Source organism: Dipteris shenzhenensis, chromosome 7, assembly GCF_047967505.1.
Source record: "Dipteris shenzhenensis isolate YYH24624 ecotype China chromosome 7, Dip_SZ_1.0, whole genome shotgun sequence".
Classification (NCBI taxonomy): domain Eukaryota; kingdom Viridiplantae; phylum Streptophyta; class Polypodiopsida; order Gleicheniales; family Dipteridaceae; genus Dipteris; species Dipteris shenzhenensis.
In genome coordinates, this window is record NC_141602.1 from 52,083,468 (window position 1) to 52,101,144 (window position 17,677).

The 17,677-nt window shown below is 44.7% G+C and overlaps 1 protein-coding gene across 3 annotated transcripts in view; it reads right to left on the minus strand.

Annotated features, from left to right (window-relative positions):
• The window catches only part of LOC147900481 (splicing factor U2af large subunit B-like), a 76,364-nt gene extending 59,882 nt beyond the window's left edge, over positions 1-16,482 (minus strand). For 2 of the 3 annotated variants that reach the window (XR_015541270.1, XM_087376527.1), the window contains exons 1-3: positions 16,083-16,481; positions 4,474-4,646; positions 4,134-4,265 (exon numbers count right to left, since the gene is read on the minus strand). Coding sequence is in view for 2 of the 3 variants with exons in the window: in XM_087376527.1 (XP_087232653.1) it covers positions 4,134-4,265; positions 4,474-4,646; positions 16,083-16,190 (413 nt within the window). In the remaining variant the exon portion in view is untranslated. Of the gene's footprint in view, positions 1-4,133; positions 4,266-4,473; positions 4,647-16,082 lie in introns of all 3 variants that reach the window. The other variant, XM_087376528.1, reaches the window with a different exon arrangement.
• Between the last annotated feature and the right edge of the window lie 1,195 nt (positions 16,483-17,677).

Here is a 17,677-nt window from a genome sequence, read left to right on the forward strand (position 1 = left end):
CCTGCAGATTTGCTCACTAAGAGCTTGCCTACAGAGCGGTTTGCACATTGCCGCCACATCATGGGATTAGGATGAGACCACTCTTATTTTATGGTCTTGTATACAGTAACTGTATATTGCTGTAATTTTTATTCTTTTCTCCCCTTTAGGCATATTGGCCTTTAGGTGGGAGGTTGTTGGGGTAAAGGCACATTGCCACCCCTTTATTAAAGTTATGACACCTATGACTGTCTTAAGACAGTCATAGGGGGGAAAACCTAATCCTAATAAAACTTAAGAGTTTGTGGTGTGGCTCATCACTTCACACCCGCACATTTGGAGTCTTCTCTCTCTCTCACTCTCTCCCTCATGTACTTCTACCACTCACCTTCCCCCTTCAAGAACAACCAGCCCAATCACTATTAGTGAACCCATGCATGACAAGTAAAGTATCAGCCCCATAAAGAAGGCCTAAATGCTGAGTGCCTTTAAGATATCTGAAAACACACTTCACGGCATGCAAATGGTACATAGATGGGCTGTGCATATATCTGCTCAATTGTGAGACAACATACTAGATCAGGTCTCGTATGGCATAGGTAAATCAAACAACCAACTGCCTACTGATAGAGAGTGACATCACATGTACCGCTGCCATCCTCAAAAGAGAAGTGAAAACCAATCTCTAATGGTGTGGATACTGGCTTGCAATCCTCAAACTGAAAATGCTCCAAAAGCTGTCCAATGTACTTGGATTGTGACATCAAAATGCCCCCCCCACTGCTAGCACATTGAATGCCCAGATAGTAGTGCAGAAGACCAAGATCAGACATAGCAAATGTCTGCTGCAAATCAACTTTAAAATCTGCAATTTGCTGAGCATGTGTCCCAGTTACAAGTATGTCATCCACATAAAGGACTAAAATCAGCAAATCTGTCCCATGCTTGCGGATGTAAAGGGTAGCCTCTATAGGACTGTTCTGAAAGCCACGTGTGAGCAAGTGAGAATGAATTCTCGAATACCAAGCCCGAGGTTCCGCTTCAATCGATAGAGGGCCTTATTCAAGCGGCATACCTTGCTTTCAGAACCTTCAACCTCAAAGCCAGGAGGTTGGGAAAAAATTGACCTCTTCCTGCAAATGCCCATGAAGGAAAGCTATCTTAATATCAAGCTGATGTATCTGCCAAAGAAAGTGGGCAGCAAAGGCAATAACAATGCGAATGGTAGTGATCCTGGAAGTGGGAGCAAAAGTCTCCTCAAAGTCAATGCCATGCTGCTGAGCATAGCCCTTAGCAACAAGACGGGCTTTGTAACGGTCCACTGAACCATCAGCTTTCCGTTTGATCTTGTAAACCCACTTAGTTCCAATGGCATTCTTGCCATAAGGCAAATCACACAACTCCCAAGTGTCATTCTGATGGATAGAATCCAATTCAGCTTGCATGGCCTTCATCCAACAATCATTCTGAAAGGCATCTTGATGACATAATGGCTCTTCATTGCATGCTGTAGCAACCAAAGCATAAGCAACAAAACTAGCATGCTCTTTCTGGATAGCTGCTCTCGTACGGGCTGGCAAAGGAGTGTCTTGTTTGCTGTCTTTTAATGTGTCAAGGAGCCAACGGGGTACCTTTTTAGGCTCCTGAAATTCTGCTCTTTCCTGGTCAAGAGCCCGGTGCAAATGATCCTGGTCAATGATAGGCATATCAGGCTGAATTTCTGCATGCACATGGGGCTGCAAATGACCAACAAATGGAGGAGGGACAACCTCAGATGGAACATCATCCCGAGCATCGGATGCAAACAAAGGCATCAAGCTGTCAAATATGTCTGGGGCAACAACGGGCTATTTCTGACAGTCCAGCAAAGGCATAGTGGAAGATTCATCAAACACAACATCCCGACTGACAAAACACTTGCCCATGCGGGGCTGATATAGCTTATAGCCCTTGCTCTCTCAACTATACCCAAGAAAAATGCATTTAACAGCCTTATAATCCAACTTAGTGCGTCTCTGTGAAGGCACACGAGCATAAGCTAAGCATCCAGGTGGGAAATGCAAGGCTTACGACCCGTCCAAGCCTCATAAGGTGTGTAGGACATCTATTCAAGATGTAATTTGCACACATGACCGCATCCAACCACAACTTATTAGGCAAATGTTTGCCTTTCAACATGCCTCTGGCCATTTCCATCGTTGATCTATTCTTCCGCTCAGCCACGGGATTCTGTTGAGGGGTATAAGGCACCGTGCATCGATGATTAATGCCACGGGAAGCCAAAAAAAACAGCAAACTCCTTCGACACGTAGTCACCCCCCTTGTCTGTATTAATGTGAGCAATGTTGGAATGGTCCTCTCCCCATCTGTAAGCCCCCAAATGAGGAGAGCGTGGGGGAGGGAGACCTAGGGCAGGATGTGCCCAAGAGGAAAAGAAGAGAGGGGGCTGCCACATGGGCAGCACCTCACATCAAAGAACATGGAAGGTACCCGGAGCTAGGATGGATCTGCATGGCGCTGACATCAGCAGTGTACGGAATTGTACGGCGCTGGAGAAGAGCCTGGCAGAGGGCAGAACCAGCAGGACAAACAGGCGCGGACATGGCAGGTCAGGAGCGCAGGTGTACAAGGCTGCATGGGGCCTGGTAGAGCAGCAAATGGGGCTGCCAGTGGGCAGTGGCATGCCTTATATAGGCTGGGCCCCTGCCTTGATTGGAGAGCCAAAAGCCCTAGAAGTGTGGGCCAAAGGGCCCTAGTTTTGTGAGCCCTTAAAGGGCTGTTTTGGGGCAGACTGATCGGCCCAAACAGACCAGCCAGTCGGCCCATTTAGGGCTGGCTGGTCAGTTAGTTCAAGGGGCCCTTGGGGTCGTTGGTCCTTACCCTAGAATTGGTCCTAGCTACAACCTTTTAGAAACACAACGGTCTTTATTCCTTTAAAAATTTTCAAAGATTTGACTTGAAAATTTGTTTTTCGAGGATTGTATTTTTATCCTCATCCACAGGAGAGCTCTCAAACATGGCTTTGAATTTATTTATGATGATTTTGGGCTGTCCCCAAAGCTTGTGGATGGATTGTTAAAAGTAACTCTGCATCCCTAGTGGAATTTAGGAGGGGTCTAGCTATGGGAGCGAATGCCCAAATGATGTCTCACACTCTATGAGAGTTATAGTGTTGGAAGCCTTGGGAGATCCTAGGCCAAGGCATCATGCTCAAGGAAGGGAATAGCTAGGACACAAGACCCCTAGCTCTCCCCTTTGTGGATTGTGCAGGTCTGAAACATAGAATCCACACCTATGAGGGATTTCAAAGGCAGCACAATGACGTATATTGGCTCTAATGGTTCAAGCTAAAGACTCCGCACAGCCCTCACTAGCATCCATACGAATGGAATGCAATCAAGCACAGACAAATTGGGACCGCATCACACTATTGGAGGAAAGTAGCAATCCCAATATCCATGTGCGAATCAGTAGGATGCGTACACAAGCCCCACCCTCTTGATGAAGAGGACTTTGCCATAAGATCAAGCTCGAGTCAACACCCGTAAAGGAGCCACTTACTCAAACAGCCCTATAGATTCAATCTAGGAGATTGAGCAATCCAAAGGCATGGCATGCATGGTGCTATATTTGAACGCATCTTGAAAGTTGATACATCAACAAAGAGTCATGGTGTCCTTTGAACTCATCATATTCTAGGACCACAACAGTTTACCACTTGATCGCCCTTCTCTTCTTCATGATCTAACCATTACGAGACAAGGTTCCTCATATTCTAGAGAAAGGTTTACCATATTTGAACCCATTCCCAAAATGCAGTAAGTCAAGCATTCATTCTCTCTTTTGAAAAGGACCGACAATGCCCACATAGGTACATCTCAAGCTAGTTTGTACACGTCCATAGTGTAACCCACGTCCATCACTAGTCAATGCAATGAGAAGGCTTCATCTTCATCAATCACCTCAAACCCAAAAAGATCGAGGACTCGTCCAAAATTTTGAAAACAAAATGGGCTAAATTGGCAACTGTAATGTCAAGCTTTGTAACCAATAGCATCCTTTCAATAAGGGTACCAAGAAAATAAAATTCACATCCAAAATAAAAGGAGCAAAACAATGGGACCTTAGATCAAGTCAAGCATAAAGAGCATTACCTCCTACTATCACGAGAGCGAGACCCAGAGTGTGAACGTGACTTTGAGCGTTCCCTTGACCTACCCCTTGACCAAGATGGAGATCTATGTCTATGCCGCCTCTCTCGATCACGATCGAATTCATAACTGCGCCTGCACCCAATGTGTGGTATGAGAGAAACAACTGCAATGTAGTAAGGAAGCATCAAATAATTTCAAAGAGCATGTGATTGCAACTAGTGCACACACTAAACAAGACAAAGATTGTGGCAAAGATAGAGGAGAAACACCACTAATCACACACTAAAATGGTCAACATGAAGTAAGATGACCCTAACATGCATCCATTTGTTGCCATTACCTGTCACGGTCACGTCCCCTTTCACGATCATGGCTTCTATGACCTTTGCGTTCACTGTCCCTGTCACTTCTTTCACTCTTGCCTCTATCATCTCCATGTCGATGATCTTTGTCACGTTCATGATCTCTCCTATGACTCTTTCCCCTGGACTCATGGGAGCCACGAGAACTATGCTGCATTTATAGACAAAAACTCAAACACAATCCCTAGTAGTCGAAAATAAATCATGTGCCCAAAAGAAGCCAAATATTTGATGGCATCAAGGAAGATGAGTCCTGAACTTTCTTATGCTTGCGTCCATCATGGTTATGAAACAATGGCTTTCACAATAGATCTTCACAACCAATTAAAGAGGCTATTACATCAAGTCCAACAAAGAGAATGTGGAAATATTGAATCTTGATTATCAGTGGAGATGAAATCCCAAAGTATATTAAGCATCATAAAAGCTCCTTATATCCATTAAGCATAGTAAAAGGTCCTTATATGTTAAAGTGAATTTGAATTCATGAAACCTTAACATAAACCATCTTGCCTTCAAGCTTCGAGTTCACTATCCAATACTTGAATCTAGCCACATATCTTTCACTACTAGTAAAACTATATACCTAGATGAATCCAAGAAGATTCCGAAACTCATCCTCTAAAAACACAACATAGTGCAGTCTCAATCTCACGATAATCACTCATAAGATTGAAACCATAAACTCCATCACGCACTAACATCATCAGCGCCCAACAATGGGGGTAGACCATAGTAGAAAAATATGCTCTCACACATACAAATCCACACACCCACACATACTTGAGCATTTATACAAAGTCTTGGTACTGAGTTTTTATCGGCACTCCACAGGTGAAGGGCAGACTCAACCATGACAAAGGCTAGCACTAAAGGAGAAGGCTAATCAAAAAGTAGTCCAAAATCTCTTCATTCAAGCTATGTCTAGTTCTTTAAATTCATCCTTAAAACAACATTCCATCAATCACAACAAAACATTTTGAGTCTTCTTTTTGCATCCCTCACCAAGAAAACCCTTACTCCATTGTGGCAAAAATTACAAAGTAATAACTTGTACCACCCTCGGACACAACTTATCACTAAGAACCAATAATCCATGTCAACTTTGGCAACTATGCTACATTAGTGATCCTTCCAAACCTTGCCACTAAGCAAATATCCACATATTTCAAAAGATCCTTTCTACTAGAAGCTCCCATCGAGTCTTCATGTGTGAAGCTTATACACAGATAGCTCGTGACATAGATCCTACAAGGATGAGTTGGAATTTTTGTAAGCCGACACTGGGGGCCCTTATGATAATCCTACAATGACACATCTACATGGCCCACTAGTGGGTTCATTGCCTTGATGTTTAATGTTCGTGGCACATTTTGCGACATGGTGTCAAATCATGTAAATGGCACTGGACTTTGTTGCAAAGAGGACATTTTGGGAGTCTGCACCTAACTCATATACAATTTGTACGAAGCTGCGTAAACAGGGTTTCTTTCTTATACTCACTTTGTCTGCGGGAGTGAGTCATTTAGGATGCCTAGTTGGTGACTATATACACCCTGTATGTCCATGTGTCCCAAACATAGGTTTGTTGCCTTCTTGCTTATTGTGTTCCTAGCACCTTTTCCAAAAAGCATGACACTAGAATGAGAGCATTGTAAAGCACAAGTTGTGTGCTGCTCCCTCAAGCCTCCCGCTCCTGCTAGCTCATCTAAATTTAACTCATATAAAATCTATACAAAGCTGTGTAAAACAAGGTTGCTCCTTTTTATTCACTCACATCACACTTTGTTTGTGGCAGTAAGCGATGGTGGGCGGCTAGTTGGTGGTTGTATACGACCCATATGTCCATCCTGTTAGAATTATAGATATAATTCAGCAGTGACCAATGTAATTTAATACTCATGATAGTCACTAATAAGGTTGAGAACCATAAACTCCATCACGCATAGAAGGGACTAGCTACTATGACATCCCCACTAGCATCATCAGCGCCCAACAATGGGTGTAGACCATAGTATAAACATATGCTCTCACACATACAAATCCACACACCCACACATACTTCAACATCCATTTATACAAAGTCTTCGTACAGAGTTTCTGTCGGTACGAGGTAAAGGGCAAACTCAGCATGACGAAGGCTATCGAGAAGGCTAATCAAAAAGTAGTCCAAAATATCTTCATTCAAGCTACAAGTCCTTGTGAAGAGTAAACGATTTCATTTTAGTCTCTCCCAGACAAGCATCTAAACCTAGTTGTATCTATGGTTAGTATACTATAGGCCAAACTTGTACTTTCATCATTATCCATTTCTTGCAAGTACTCTTTGAGCTTTCTCGTTCCATTGCACTCTTCATTTGCTCTACACTAGAGTACTCTTTGAGTTTTCTCATTCCATTGCACTACACTCCTTCACTCTAAAGTGGTATCAGAGATCTACCAAGTTGTCCTTCGTCGAAACATAGGACCATTGTATGTCTCTAGCTAACAGTTGCTCCATGACATGATGATAGTGAACCTCTATGTGCTTAGTACACATGAAAGATAGGATTGCATGCTATAGCCAAGGCAATCGGGCTATCAGTCTAGATGGTAGTAGAAGATGTTTGGCTAACATCAAGATCTGCAAGTAGTGTACGAAGCCAAACACACTACACAATAGCTGTAAAGGTTGCCATGTACTCACCCTCAAAACTAGAAGTAGCAACTGTAGGCTGCTGCTTGCTAACCAAAGATATACATGAAGTCCCAAGCATAACACATGCCACTGTGCGACACCCTCGAGTCGTAACTACCAACCCAGTCATTGTTCGTGAAGCATGCAGTGAAGACTTATCATCATAGAGAAGCCTCAAATGATGTGTGCCCTTCAAGTAATGGTGTTCACTGCTTGCAAATGTTGTACATCGGGTTTGTGCATAAACCTGCTTAACGGGAAATGGGATACTGTAGATTAGGCCGAGAGCGGAACAGATAAATCAGGCAACCAACAGCTTACTGACATAGATAGCATCAGATGGATCACTCCCATTCTTGGAGAAGAAATGGATGCCAGGCTCCAAAAGTGTCAAAACTCGCTTACAATCCTCAAAGTGAAACCAATGCAAGAGTGGTCCAATATGCTTAACTGGCTCATCATAATGCCCGCCTCAAAATGAGCAAACTTGATGCTGGGATAACAATGCCACTGACCCATATCTGTCATGGCAAAAGATTTCTGCAAATCCCAGTGATAAGCATGTCATCCAATAAAGAATCAAAATGAGCAAATCTGCTCCACACTTCCGGACACATAGTGTTGTTCTCCCACCCATCATTAGGACAAAAGATGAAATTTTAGCTACTGTTCAGTATGTCTGAGATCTGGAAACAACTTTTGAGCAAGTTCGGACCACAATTGTCCAAATCTCAGGAAAAACAAAAGAAAGCTGCAGATAAGCATCGGAGGCAACTAGACCTTGGGTGCTCCTCAAATTTGAGGCTTCGAAAGTCCCCAGAAGCAATTCGTTGCAGTTCCCTCTCAGAAGAAGTGATCAGATACATGCTTTCCCTGTTTTCCTCTGAAAGCCAAATCCTTTATTAGTGTGTGTCTGGTGTGAAATTCGAATTGAACCAGGCTGCTTCCCAGAGGAATTTGAATCCTTTACTGCTGTGTATCTGCTGCGAATTGAACCAGAATGCTTTCAGTTGTGCTCAGTTGCTACGATCTCCTCTCATCTGCTGCAAATTTAGAGCTCTGGTTGTGAATTCCTAGGAAGTGCTGCGTCAGGGTTTCCAGGCTGACTACAGATTCATTTTTAGGGTTTTCAGGCTGATTACAGATTCATTTTAGGGCTTCCAGGGGAGCATGGGAGACATGTACTTAGGGTTAATATAAGGGCTGCGACATGGGCAGCATAAAAAGGAATGTACCTGCCAGACAGAAGCTCTTCTAGAGACTAGATCTGGTACAGAATGGCCAGCTGGTTGTCAAAGGAAGGTTGGAGCAGATCTGTAGCAGATCTGTACCGAGATTCCAGCGTGGAAGGACACGTAGCAGCAAGGCTGCAGGCGGTGTACGGATGGCTGCACCATGGGCCTGTGCAGAGATCTGGAGCAGGGTACACGGAGCCAAACCAAGACAGGAGAGGTCCCTGAACAGGGGCAGAACAACAGGGCAGAGTTTGCGCCTGTTTTGGAGCATGTTACGGCCAGGAAAATGGCCTGGACCAGGTCGGGGCAGGGGCAGGAAAGCCTAGGTCAGCCACGTTACCAGGTGGGACCTGCAAAGGCCTCGAAAGGGCTCCCCCTCAATCAGCTTTAGAGAGTGGGGAAGGGGTTGGCTGGCTCAGTCAATCTAGACCCCCAGTCGGCCCGTCTTGGGGCATAAATCATCTTTTGCAGCAGCCTTCAAGAAGCAGACTGACGCAGCAGAACAGCAGATTTGGGCCTACGTTCAGGACGACCAGGATGGAGCTAGGTGCAGGAAGGGATTCACTCTTGGCTGTCTTTCAGGGCAGCAAGGTGCATGGATCAATACATGGTAACAGTCTCTACGGGAGCATGCCTTTGGATCTAGAAACAGAGGTAGGAGGACAACATTTTGGTTCGGACAGAGGACCATGCTCTGGATATCACAATCTTAGATCTAATTCTCTCATTCGTATCACGGGAGTAGCACCATGTCTATCCTCCCAGCCATCTCTCGTTGAGGCTCACAAGCAAGCAGAGATCTTCATTCCAAATTCCACCTGAATAATAATCTTCTCTTCTCTCTCTAGCATCAACAAGCCCCAATTCCCTAGATAGATCTAGATGCCACATGTCATCCATATAGGGCCTTGCTAATGTAACATTCCACCCCTCTTGGGATGCATTAATTCCTTTGCCCCTAGGCACAATCATTGCACTAGGCCCTTGGCCTTAGATCTACCTAGTCTGGTGCTATCAGCCCTCACCTAGGACCTTGACATTAAATCCCTCCCGATCATTTACATGAAGCGCATACACATATATTACAGAAATAGATCCTTTAAAGCGAAATGTCGACTGATTCTTCCGAGGTCATGGTACCTCGACTAGAGCGTAACAATCCTTCCCTCTTCAGACATCAGCGTCCTCGATGATAAAATCTGGGAACACTCTCCGCAACTGATATACGGATTCCCAGGTAGCTTCGGATAGAGGCTGACCATGCCATGCAACCAACACCGTGGGTATCTTCCAATTTCGTATTTGCATTGTTCCTCGGTCCAGGATTCTTGTTGGTTTGCGCCTTGCAATATCCTCTATCTCCTAAAACAAAACCACACCTTCGATTAGTGAGTCACCAATATGCAAAAATTTCTTTAAGCGCGAAACATGAAAAACCGGGTGCACCTTACACCCCTGTGGTAATTCTAATTTATAGGCTACACTGCCTATTCTCTTTAGAATTAACCACGGCCCACAGTATCGAGGTGATAACTTAGCACACTCTCCTGAAGTCAACGACTTTGAGTGCGAAGGAACTCTGAGAAAAACTTTTTCTCCTTCCTTAAATACTCTTATAGACCGGTTTTCATCCGCATACACCTTGGCTCTATCCATAGCCTGGCGGATATTAGCTCTCGCAAGTGCTAGCATCTCCCGCATCTGAACTACAAAGTTCGCGGCACTAGGCACTCTCTGAGGTACTCCAACTATAGTTGGATTTGCTGGTCTATAACCATAGTTCAGTTCAAACGGACTGAACCCGGTAGAGGAATGTTTTCTATCATTGTAGGCAAACTCCAACAATGGCAACCACTTGTCCCACGTATGTTGCCTCAATGACACCATATGCTCTCAGCATATCCTCTAAAGTTTGGTTGACTCTCTCCGTCTGACCATCCGTCTCAAGATGATCCCCACTACTCATTCCCAACTCAATCCTTAGTGTCTCAAATACCGCTGTCCAAAAATGACCGGTAAATCTATATCTCTGTCTGACACTATGAATCTAGGCAATCCATGCACACGAAATATATGTCTAATGAACAAATCCGCCACTTGCGGGGCACTAACAGACTCTCTAGTCGGAATGAAGTGAGCCATCTTGGTTAGACGATCAACCACCACAAGGATAGAATCATACCCTCCTTGTGTCGTAGGCAGCCCTACAATAAAGTCCATGGAAATGCTCTCCCACTTACTTAGTGGTATTTCCAAGGGCTGTAAAAGTCCAGGTGGCTTCACCCGCTCGGCCTTGCTTACCTGACACGAGAAACACCGTGTCACATATTCATGAATATGCTTTTTCATCTTTGGCCAAAAGAAATCTCGCTTCACGAGATCATATGTCTTCTCGACTCCTGGATGTCCCGCACACGGGCTATCATGGCACTGTCGAATGACTCTCTGCCTGAGATCATTCTTACTAGGTACTATAACCTTGCCATTTCTAACTAGCATACCATCCCTTATGGTATATCTTGCATAAGTTTGGCCTTTTCTGGATGCCAGGTCATCCTTTTCATTTTCCCCGGGTTTTAACACATGAGCTTTAGGCCATAAGCTCTGGACCAACTCGTCCACCTTTTGAGTTTCTCTAATCTCGGTCATTAGAGCACTCTCTAATACCGTGAAACTCAGGTTGTGCATAATGCGAGACAACGCATCAGCTACCTTATTATCCTTTCCTCTTCGGTACCGAATCGTTAAATTAAACTCCTGCATGAGCTCTGCCCACCTAGCTTGGCGGCCCCTCAAGTCAGGCTGTTTACAAAAATGTTTCAGAGTATCATGATCCACATCCACATAAAACTCTGAGCCATACAAATAATGCCTCCATGTTTTCAAAGCATGGATAACAGCATACAACTCCAATTCATGAGTTGGCCAATTCCTTTGAGAGGGAGAAAGCTTCTTGCTTTCAAAGGCTACTGGCCTTCCCTCTTGAAGCAGGACTGCTCCTACCGCAATGCCACTTGCATCGGTTTCTAGGAACAACGGTTTCTGGGGATCAACTATTTTTAACACCGGTCCTGTGACCACAGCTTGTTTTATGGTGTTAAAACTTTCTTGTTGATTCTGTCCCCAAATAAAAGGTACTTTATCTGAGGTCAGATCAGTCAATGGCGATACTATTTCGGAATATCCTTTGATATGCCTTCTATAAAACTGAACAAATCCCAAGAATGATCGCAACGCGGTCAGACTCTGAGGGATTGACGAATTCCCGCTCTTGCGCTCTACGACCTGCTGGTGTAGGCCCGCGCCAATCAATTTGACACTCACGTCCCTTGATCTCTCCACGAGCTCTGATACCAATTATCACAATCTTAGATCTAATTCTCTCATTCGTATCACGGGAGTAGCACCATGTCTATCCTCCCAGCCATCTCTCGTTGAGGCTCACAAGCAAGCAGAGATCTTCATTCCAAATTCCACGTGAATAATAATCTTCTCTTCTCTCTCTAGCCTCAACAAGCCCCAATTCCCTAGATAGATCTAGATGCCACATGTCATCCATATAGGGCCTTGTTAATGTAACATTCCACCCCTCTCTTGGGATGCATTAATTCCTTTGCCCCTAGGCACAATCATTGCACTAGGCCCTTGGCCTTAGATCTACCTAGTCTGGTGCTATCAGCCCTCACCTAGGACCTTGACATTAAATCCCTCCCGATCATTTACATGAAGCGCATACACATATATTACAGAAATAGATCCTTTAAAGGGAAATGTCGACTGATTCTTCCGAGGTCATGCTACCTCGACTAGAGCGTAACACTGGAGGGACTCTCGACTCATTTTGCATTGTGTTCATTGGATGGAAAAATATAAATATTTACTAGCTTGCACATTAATGTCGAGCACACTAAGTAGAGAAGTTTTGGATTCCCACCCTAGCACCACTTTGTGAGTTCCTGGGCTTTTCTATCCATCTTCCGCTGCGTACCCTCTGTTGTGGTTATGTCTAACAAATAATTGAGGCTGCAGTGCAGCAGCCCCAATGTATGGGAGAGACTGACCCTGCTGTGGGCCATTTATAGGCCAGCAACCAGGCTGGCCCGCAGACGCAGATCAGCAGAAGCAGGTCGGCCAACCCTAAATCTGAGTCGGCCTGCAGAAGGGCCAGTCAGCCAGTTATGGAAATAGAAGTCTCCACCCCAGCCTCTCCAAACACTTCTCCCTGCACTTTCAAGCTTGTTCCTACTCTCCCTGAGGTGCATGGAGCAAGAATTCTGGTGCTGCATTGGTCTCCTTCACATTGTTGGAACATCTTTGTTCACGGATTCACTATTTTGTTACTGCAATATATACATAGTTCAGTTCACTTTCACTAAGTCAATTGCTGAAAGTTGAACTTGCTGTGACCTTTCTATCCTGTGTAATTCTCTCTCTCTTTCTCTCTCTCCCTCTCTCTCTCTCTCTCTACTTGACTATGGCACCTGAAAAGGTCAATCTACAAGAATTCCAGTTGTCCCACCCTACAGGCCCAATGGTTGACAGCAGAAAACAAGACAAAGTTAGAATACTACCAAGATCAAATAAACCCCCTATGTTGGTCATCATTCATGACATCAGATGCCTCTGCTCAGCCATACATCAGCACTCCCATCCCTTTCTCTATCACAGGAATATTGCCAGATTCCGCACACGATCACACACCTTGGCAATAGAGAAAGGAGCTTGGCTGAATTTGCCACGACATGCCAGAGTTTGCAGATTCTGTGATTCACAGACAGTCGAGACAGAGGCATATGTAGCCCTACAATGCCCCAGATATACACATATCAGGGACGACTACCAGCAGATACTGGTAGATATATACCTAGATGAATCCAGGAACATTCCCAAACTCATCCTCTAATAACACAACATAGTGCAGTTTCAATCTCATGATAGCCACTCACAAGGTTGAAAACCATAAACTCCATCATGCATAGCAAGGACTAGCTACTATGACATCCCCACTGATGTCATCAGCGCCCAACAGTGGGCGTAGACCATAGTATAAAAATATGCTCTCACACATACAAATCCACACACCCACACATACTTGAGCATCCATTTATACAAAGTCTTCGTATTGAGTTTCTGTTGGCACTCCCGAGGTGAAGGGCAGACTCTATGCTCTCACACATACAAATCCACACACCCACACATACTTGAGCATCCATTTATACAAAGTCTTCGTACTGAGTTTCTGTCGGCACTCCGGAGGTGAAGGGCAGACTCAGCCATGATGAAGGCTAGCACTAAAGGAGAAGGCTAATCAAAAGGTAGTCCAAGATCTCTTCATTCAAGCTACAACTGCTTGTGAAGTCTAAACATTTTCATTTTAGTCTCTCCCCAACGAGCATCTAAATCTAAATCTAGTTGATAGGGCAACTCACCATTTAAGATAGAAAGAATTATCACAATACCAGCAGGCCGCAACTTGGACGAAAACTTCACAAGGTGAAATTTGCATGTCCGCTAATACGGCAGAAGCATATACCTAGATGAATCCAGGAACATTCTTAGGGATACCTCCTATAGAACAAGACCCTTCAAAACAGTTTGTACCAGATCATTTTCTGTGACTTTGTTCATTTTCAGCTTCATGCATATGTTTACTAATCACACGTGTGTGTTTTCTTCGAGTTCTTTTTACAGGAATTCACACGCCCGGCTGGCTATCTCATCTAATCAAACATGTTGGTCATCATCAACTGCAGTGATATCACTTTTCTATGGTTCATACATTACACCATCTTACTATGGTGGTGTCCATGCGCACAATTGATTGCACAAAAGGCTTAGAATAATTAATGTATCATGTATTAGCTCCCAACATCGACCTGTATGTAGCTGGCTGTACACTATATGAAGTGTCAGCTGTGACTACCTTTGCAAAAGATACCCGGACAAGTAGGCTCCAAACCATCTCATTTGTCAACTCCCTGGTGGATAGTTGATATTGTCAGAGAAACTAGGCATGCACCAATAAATGTCCAGACAACATGCCAAATAAAATAGTGAGCTTGCTTGCTACAACCAAATCCTCACAGCGGAAGACTTCCCACAACCACACATCTACTCCAATTTCCCGATACATTGGAGAGTACATTTTGTTGGCTGCACACTTTCATATCTGTGTTTGTGTCTTATGCCATCGTGTGCCCTAGCAGCAAATTGCTGCGCACACCACCTTTGCTGACTGGAACCGGTCCTTCTGCCACATGCCTTCAGTAAGCTTCAGTGCCTGCAGAGCTAGTTGAATGGAATGCCGAAATGGGGGCACAAGGCCCTTTTTATATGGTGATGGCTGGCCTCCCTCACCCCCTCTATGGTCCCCTTTTATATGGTGATGGCTGGCTGCCCTCACCTGTAGCTGCCTATCAAGCTGGCCGGTGAGGCCTACAAATGGCCCAGTCCCCCCATTCATGAGCGCCTGTTACAGCCATCAGGACTAGCCCTACCTGGCCTGGGCTGCAGCCCTATGGTACCTGCCCACAGGGCCATGCTACTGCAACATAAACCTGCCTCTGATCTGGCTCCATGACCTGCCCATGTGGTAGCATTCCTTGCTGCCCACATGGCAGCCACTTCTCACACCTCACACACAATTCAGCCCCCTGTGGCTCTTCCCACGTGGCTCCTCTCTAACCCTTCCCATGCTGCTGGTCATTCTCCCCCATCTCCTCCTTAGTGGGGAGGTATCCTAGATCCGAACAGATATTGTATGCATTTCAAAGCATAATATAGCAGGTCCTTTCTTATGGAAAAAGGAAAAAAAAAAGAATTGTGAAGTACAGCGACTACATAGGATGTTGAAATTACACTAGGGGATTAGCATCCAAAGCAAATATTAAGATGTCGGCTACTCCACTTTGCACGGAGTAATATTACAATCAATTATAGATCTGACACCGGACTAAACCTTTTGGCAACAGCACCAAAATTCACGCAACCGACGTAGCTTTTCTTGCAGCACTTGGCAAGATGTCCAGAAAGTCTATGTCAATGAAAATGAACACAGTCAGCTCAAAATTGAACTTATGCAAATAAACTGCCAAGAATGGTTGGCAGCCAAATCCATGAGGCGCAAAGCCCAGAAGAAAAAAAATTGTTCGGACTGCTGAAGCGTATGACATGAGTTGGTTTCAGGAAAACAACAATAGGAGAGCAAGAAAGGTTCCAAGCAAGCAGAACGGAGCCATATTTATGAAACCTAAGGTAGCAGTTATGTTCTTCTTCGATAGAGGAAGTCGAAACCTAAGCTAGCAGTTGCAGTTCTTCTTCAATTATGTCAGAGAAGTCGAAACCCCAGCAGAATCTGGAAAAATGACTTCAATAGTCTCCTTTCTTTGCTTGTCGACAAACAGTGCTTTTGTATTGGAGTCTCCATACACAAACTCAACACGCGTTTAATAAATTTTGGAGATTCTTTCGTGTGTCCAGTATACAGATTACAGAGAGTATAAGCGTAGCCAGGGGCTCCCACGAATCTAGTGACAGCACAGCTTAATTTTCATTTGACGCGTTACGACAGAGACTTCAACAGACGTGGCGCAAGATTTCCTACGGACATGCAACTTCCAGCCTGCAACATTGTCGCAACCCGAAGCCACAGACCACCCAGCATCTCAAAACCCACCTCGTGACGTCTGCCTCCATTCAATTGAGCCCCACGATCGCTGTGCTTTCTGGAAGGGGACTCCGCCTGATTATTATAGTAATCGCCGTTGTCCTCGTAATCCGCCATGAGGGACGATCCGCGAGGCTGCAAGGCCTAAAAGCTGCCAAAAATAGGTAGAAGCTGGAGCAATGGATGGGGATGGGGTCTGGGGTGGATCAAAAAACAAGGTGTGGCTAATGGGGGAGGCATGCTTGAGATGTCTTCATTGGATGGAGGGATTTCTGAGAAGGCAATTGGAAGCGAGGAGCACAGATCCCATCGATTTACAAAAACAGGTGATGAAGAAGAAGACCGCGTTTTGTTGATACATTACTGTTTCTCTCCTCGTCTTTATATACTCACCCACGTGCGCCCTTCCAATTTCGCCTTGGTTCGGTCTATGTCATTTAGGGTTTAAGAGGTTTTTATCTTGGGTTTTTGAGTTCACCTACTATCATACCTTGTGGTCCTTTGTGTTTATCGGGTGTGTGTCTGCGTGCGTTCAACCTTGGTTGTGGACCCCGTGCCCACTCGTCCAGTACAGTGTGCCCCTCAATAGGACCACGTCACCGATCACACCACTAGAAATAACATCACATCTTTGTGGTACACTCTTACAACCCGTTCGCGTCAAGCACCCATGTCTCGTTTCAAATCAAATTTGCCCACCACATCCCAGGTGGTTGTTCCTTTTCGCTTCACACACCAATGGTTTCTAAGCTGATTTTTTCATAGTGATACCAGTTGGAGGCAAACATTCATAGTGTATGGTGCAGAAATGACAGCACGTCAGTCCCCCGAGTGCATGCCAAAGCAATGATTGCTTTCGGTCTTTTCATGAGCGCCTCCTTAGAAGGAAGGGCTCGTCAAGTAACCAAATGCCATCATTGCAAATATGACCACTCACATGAATGCCTCAACTTGCAACTGATTTATGAAAGTTGCAAACTCGCATGAAGGGCACATCAAGCAATAGATGCATGTGTCCAACAATTCAAGCTTGCTTCCTATCCTGAACCCATAGAGAACACATGCTAATGTAAAATGGGAAATAGGATGGGAATGTATCCAACGTGTTTCCAATGTTTCAAGTTTGCTTCCTATCCAAAACCATCCTAAACCCAGAGGACATGTATCAACTTAAAATGGAAAAAGGATGGGAATAGCTACTTTTCTCTCCATATTACTTTTACAATTTTCGTTTCTTTCCCCTTTTTTCATTTTCCCCTTCCCATATCCTGTAAGCACCGACGCTCTATCTTAGGACTTGATTCAAGATGGGAAAAAGTGTGGATTATCCCACTCCTTTCCCATTCTAACAAGACAACAAGAATGGATTTAGAGTGGGATCTACAAACCCATCCCCTTACCATCCTAAACCAACCCATGTGCTACCAAAATGTCTTGAGTTGTGTGGTCTCCAATGGTGACTCAAATGTCATGGGGACCTAGCCATTGTGCCCCTGAGGTGGTCCCTCCAAACAACTATGGGTGAAGAGCAATGCATCCACATGTCGTCCACTAGTGTCACTCTAGCGACTCCCGACTTCTTGCAATCGTGAATCCATAAGAGA